Source organism: Arachis ipaensis, chromosome B6 (assembly GCF_059453495.1).
Source record: "Arachis ipaensis isolate K30076 ecotype BB chromosome B6, ASM5945349v1, whole genome shotgun sequence".
Classification (NCBI taxonomy): Eukaryota; Viridiplantae; Streptophyta; class Magnoliopsida; order Fabales; family Fabaceae; genus Arachis; species Arachis ipaensis.
In genome coordinates, this window is record NC_142441.1 from 42,145,969 (window position 1) to 42,151,885 (window position 5,917).

Genomic DNA, 5,917 nt, shown 5'->3' on the forward strand with positions numbered 1-5,917 from the left:
ACTCGGGCGTTTCGTAAAAAATTCCATTAAAAATAAAATTTTCTAACATTTTACTCCATACCACAAAAAATTTAGCTGTATATTTGAAAGATAGCCCCTTAGAAAAAATAAAATGAATTATCAAATAATCCGTTTATAAAAATCATTTGAATTGAGACCAAATATGAAAATAACATTATAGAAAATAAATGAGATAATATTTTTACTTATAAAAGGCACATTTTTTTAAAGCCAAAATAAATTTTCCTTTATTTCTAACATAATGAATCAAAAGATAGTTGAAGAATGACAAGATAGATAAACTTATTAAGAAAATGTGATGTAAATTCTATGATGTCTAAATTGCCAAACTTGTTTTTATAAATAAAAAATAAAATGTATAAAATAAAAATAAAATATGTAAAATTTATTAAATATTATTTATTTGTATTTTTTTAGTAAATTAGACACAATGTTATAGACCCCATAACATTCACCAACTGTGATGGCAGAAGATGAAATGAAAAGAGAGAGGTTGGGGGGAGCGAGGCGGGGTTCTTTGAGGTGCCACCACTGAGAGGTCGAACAAGTAGTAGAGCAATACTAACAACCGAAAACTACTGCCCTTCCATCCAAAATCGTCTCCCCTAACAAGAGACAAAAACCCTGATAGGGTGTGTGTACAGATTGTTCATTGCTGTGTTGAAGACTTGGAAGTTTTACAACTGACTCTCAGATACAATATTTGAAAGTCATATAAAAATAAAATAATTTGATTGGAAGCATGACAATCAACGCATCAAAATTTAATTCTAATATAAAACTAGATCAATACTTACAATTGGCGAGAAAATCTACTGTTAAAGTATGTAAACAACCGGTCATAGGAGCCCAGACACAGATAAAGTGACAAACCATGCAGCAATATATGCCTCTTCAATCTTGAGTCACCTCCAGCTAGGTTCTCGCCTGGAGTGACATCTTGGGAGGCAAATATCTTGGCATTAGTACACAGCCTCGGCCACAAATTCAACTATTTATTAATCATGGAGTTTTATCGCAGTCACATTGTTAGTAGGCTGCTAATTGCATCTTCAAAATAGCCCCAAAAAAATAGATCGTTTTGTACCAACAACAACAAATGCCATAACGGACCATCATTCATAAAGAAACGGGAACATAAAAATATGCACATAAAAGGCTGCAGCGAAAAAGATGAGGTGTAAATCTGTGAAACCGTCTTCATATAAGGTGTTTTGATAATTTAGAACAGAGCACAATAGTTTCAAAAGATACGGAGTTGCAGAATAAACTTCGTACTAATCCCTTCCAATTTTTAAGGGGGCTCCGCACAAAAAAAATGCCGGCCATATGAACCAATGCCTTTTTACCATGACATGACACAATAATCCAGATGAAGTCCACCATAAATGATAGCACTGGTATTCATTAGTAAATTGAAACAAACCAAATAAACCTAACTTAACTGTAAAGATCATCTTCATCAGCTCCCCCAGCAGATGCAAATGGATCGGATGCCGCTGCGGTACCACCAGAGGTAGTATCTGCGAACCGAAACTCGGTTCCAAAACCTCTTGACTGCTGCAATGTTTGGGCAAATGCCTGGTACTTGCGAATGTCGGCATCGCTAACACTCCTTCGTGCATACTTCATAGACTCCTCAAAATGAGCTGCCTTGATTTCTGCCACTTCGTCTTCAACATCCTCTTCCATTGCCTCTGGGTTGTCCCTTCTCCTCCTTTCTCTCTCAATGTCCTGTAGACAGAATTCAAAATAGAATAACGAAAATTGTTACAACAAATCCATTTCTAAGAAAAACTATAATTCTAAAAGACTCGGTAAATAATAGATTATAGAGAAGTGTCCAGAATTGTACCTTCTCAATATTTTCTCTTATGGCATACTTGCATGCACGCTGGCAAATCTCAGTGATATCAGCACCACTAAAACCTTGAGTGTACTTCGCAAGAGCTCTAAGGTCAACATCTTTTGAGATGGGGGATTTTCTCAAGCAAGCTTTAAATATCTGATGACGTGAATCCTCATCTGGGAGAGGGATATAAATCAACTGATCTAGACGGCCAGGACGTAGAAGAGCAGGGTCTATGATGTCTGGTCGATTGGTGGCACCAATTATGAAGACAGTTTTCTTTGCTGACATCCCATCCATTTCAGTAAGAAGTTGATTCAAAACCCTATCAGCAGCACCACCAGCATCCCCAACACTGCTACCTCTCTGCATAATAAAGCAAAGAGAAAGATTGGGAAAGTAAGCACAAAAGATTATAATCTGTCTGAACTCTAAAGCAACAGAATTTCTCTATTCCAATATATTGAATAGAGACCACAATGTTTTAGAAATCAAAACCTAGTTACCTCAATCCATACTAACCTGAGTTGCAATAGAGTCAAGTTCATCAAAGAATAGGACACATGGAGCAGAACCACGAGCCTTGTCAAAAATTTCCCTCACATTAGCCTCACTTTCTCCAAACCACATTGTGAGTAGCTCTGGACCCTTGACACTGATGAAGTTTGCCTGACATTCGTTGGCAATTGCCTTTGCCAAAAGCGTTTTACCACAACCAGGAGGACCATAGAAAAGGACACCCTTTGAAGGTGACATTCCAAACTTCTCAAACTTTTCAGGGTGTTCCACTGGATATTGAACAGTCTGCAATATATAAATATAAAAAATAAAAAATCCAGAGGCATACAAGAAGCAAGCAAAGGCAGCAATGCGATTAAACGGAATTGCCACAGTTACCTCTTGGAGTTCTCTCTTAACGTTTTCAAGACCACCAATATCTTCCCAGCTGACATTGGGCACTTCAACAACCTGATTCATCAGCAGAGTTTTAAGTTATAAATACATCAGGCAACCATAGGTGAGACCAACAAACGGTAGCCAAACAGGGAAGCTTAGCATTAAAAAAGGAACATTTAAAACTTCCAATTAAATACTTACTGTTTCACGGAGAGCAGAAGGATTGCTTGAGCCAAGAGCAGTTGAGAAGTGCTCATTTGTTACTGCCATTGAGTTCAATATCTCAGCATCAATTGATTCATCTTCCAAGTCAATCACATCCATTTTCTCTCTGATGCATTGAAGTGCAGCTTCAGTACACAAAGCAGCAAGATCAGCACCAACATATCCATGGGTGTCCTTAGCAATCTTCTCCAAATCAACCTGTGCAAATAACCAGACAGCATATTTCTTTCAGAATTCACCGCATTTAAATCAATCAAAAGTTAGATGAGGAAAGAATTTTGACATTACATCTTCGGAAAGCTTCATATTCTTTGTGTGAATACGAAGAACTTCAAGACGCCCAACTTCATCTGGAACACCAATATCTATCTCCCTATCAAATCTTCCAAACCTCCTAAGAGCAGGGTCAATGCTATTCGGGCGATTTGTAGCTCCAATAACAATTACATGTGCACGAGATTTAAGGCCATCCATGAGGGTCAAGAGTTGGGAAACAATCCTCCTCTCAACTTCTCCATGAGTCTTCTCCCTCTTTGGAGCTATTGAATCTATCTCATCAATGAATATGATTGAAGGTGCATTCTTCTCTGCTTCCTCAAATGCCTTTCTTAGATTGCTTTCACTCTCACCAGCCAGTTTTGACATGATCTCAGGGCCATTGATGCAGAAAAAGAAAGCACCAGTCTCATTCGCAACTGCTCGGGCAATTAAAGTCTTGCCAGACCCAGGAGGTCCATACAGCAGAATTCCTTTTGGTGGCTTAACACCAATAGACTTGAACAATTGTGGGTGCCTCAGTGGCAGCTCCACTAGTTCCCGAATCTGTGCCATCTGCTTTCTTACACCACCAACATCATCATAACCAACCTCATCTAATCTGTTCTCATCTTCCCTTTTAACGGGTTCCCCTTCACAGAAGATCTCTGTGTCTGGAGCAACAACACAGTACTCAGATGGGTCAGTTTCAATAACCTTGAACTCCACACTTCTCATCCCTCCTCTCACGAGAAAGAGGTCACCCTTCCTCACTGGACGATATGCCTCCAGGAAATAAGCTGCAACAGGAAAAAAAGGATCTTAGTAGCCAACCTAAATTAGAATGCAATAAAAGAGGGTGCGCTCAAGAAAATAACAATACAGTACAAACCAAACACAAGAAAGTAGTAACACACGTTTTAAGTATGCATCAAAGAGATTCCCTGTTACTCCTTCAACAGTGTCGTCAACGGGAAGAATGTGGACTCTCTTTCCATACTTGACATCAGCACATTGATGCACAGAGACGACATCTCCAAGCCTAACCCTAAGGTTGTTTCTCACAACCTTGTTCATCCTTATTTTTGGTTCCTCACATGTGTCATCAGCAAGTGCAATACAGATTGTGTCTTTCCTTTTCTTTCCCTAAAAATAAAGAAGAAAAGGAACACAATGATTAAATAGGGAACAAGTTAACCTTAGACAGCCAAGGAACAAAACAACTCATATGGTAATAAATAAAACACACAGAATGTATCCCCACTTTTATGGCAACTGCTACCTGAGCAAACTAGAACTAAATGTTTATGCAGAGAGTTAAAACATTTAGCACAGAATATTCTGTATTACAATCAATTAACCATAATCATTACTGTTCTCTTTTCACCCTACATCCTTCTCAGGAAACAAATACCACCACATATATCATATGCAAACAAAAATTGAATGTGAAAAGAAAACGAGTCAGTCATGCATACAAGCTTTCTACTTTGTCAAATGCCAAAACCCTAAAAACAACACTACAACGTCAACCGAAGCAAAAGGGACCTTAATATTACACACAAATAACGAACTCAGCTGCTCTTATGAACACATTCAAACATATATCAAACCCCCTCCCCCCTCCCCCGCCCCAATACCTAACCCCTAAAAACCCTCGATAAACACATTTGGTCCTTAATCACAACAGAAAAAATAAAACCTAATTTTCCTGCAATCAGAAACAAAATTGCGCAAGAGAATAAAAAAAACAATTAAATAATTAAATAATAAATCGCAATTGAAGACGAAAAAGAAAAAAAAAAAAACCAGAATCATCTCGTATACCTTGATCAAGATGGTGTCACCACGAAAGAGCTGGAGCTTCTCCATGGTGTCCGGGTGAAGCGCGACGACGGAGTTGTCATCGTTGACGGCCTCGTCAACAACAAGCCGATTCGGCGCCTTCTTCCGCTCAAGAATCGCAGTGCTGAAATCCCTCTTCGTTCCCTTCCTGCGAAAAGAGAAAAACAAAAGTTCAATCAGCCACCGGCGTAGAGATCGAGATCCAAAAGAAAAGCAATCATATGAATTTAAGTGAGATCTGAAAGGAAAACACATACGGATCAGATGATTCAGATTGGTTCGCCATGGATGAAGAAGAAGAGCGAGGATTTGTTGGTTTCTCCCTCTGCAGAAGAAAAAATGAATCTACAGAGACGTATGGATCTGAGTAATGCGGTGGGTGTGAGAGAGAATAGGGTGTTTGGTTTGGTATGCTGATATTTATAAGAGCATGGGTTAGCTTAGCTACATTTCTTGTTAGCAAAGAAATGAAATTCTCTCTTTTCTTTTCTTTTGTTTTTTCACTACTACACTTTTCGAATCCAAATTACTTCAACGATATATCCAAGAAAAATTCCGACTTATAAGATATGATATCATGATATGATCTCATCCCATGATAAGATAAGCTTCCCCATTCTAACTTTTATCATCGGAAAACTAATAGTAGAAATAACTTTCTCTTTACTTGAAATGAAAAAGTTATTTTTCATTTGATATGATTTTTTATTGAAAAAATATTGAGAGATAATGAGTTTAGTGAATAATATAATATTATATATGGTAATCTCTCTTCTCTATTTGTAATTTTCGTAGAGGTGAGTAATGTGTTTTAACTTTTAATCT

The 5,917-nt window shown here is 37.8% G+C and overlaps 1 protein-coding gene across 1 annotated transcript; it reads right to left on the bottom strand.

Moving 5' to 3' along the window:
- Positions 1-1,195: 1,195 nt before the first annotated feature.
- On the bottom strand, positions 1,196-5,692 carry LOC107648610 (cell division cycle protein 48 homolog). The gene is made up of 9 exons (XM_088491324.1): positions 5,350-5,692; positions 5,075-5,240; positions 4,165-4,393; positions 3,281-4,047; positions 2,969-3,190; positions 2,768-2,839; positions 2,393-2,674; positions 1,877-2,236; positions 1,196-1,755 (listed from the first exon to the last, which is right to left on the bottom strand). Exons 1-9 carry the CDS (start codon positions 5,376-5,378, stop codon positions 1,462-1,464), a joined length of 2,421 nt encoding a protein of 806 aa, XP_088347450.1. The 5' UTR covers positions 5,379-5,692; the 3' UTR covers positions 1,196-1,461.
- Between the last annotated feature and the right edge of the window lie 225 nt (positions 5,693-5,917).

Coding starts and splice junctions, on each gene's coding strand:
- LOC107648610 (XM_088491324.1), bottom strand. CDS start 5,378: ATGGCGAACCAATCTGAATCATCTGATCC. Junction 4,394..5,074: donor GTGACACCATCTTGATCAAG/GTATACGAGATG, acceptor CTTTATTTTTAG/GGAAAGAAAAGGAAAGACAC. Junction 2,237..2,392: donor TTGACTCTATTGCAACTCAG/GTTAGTATGGAT, acceptor TTTATTATGCAG/AGAGGTAGCAGTGTTGGGGA.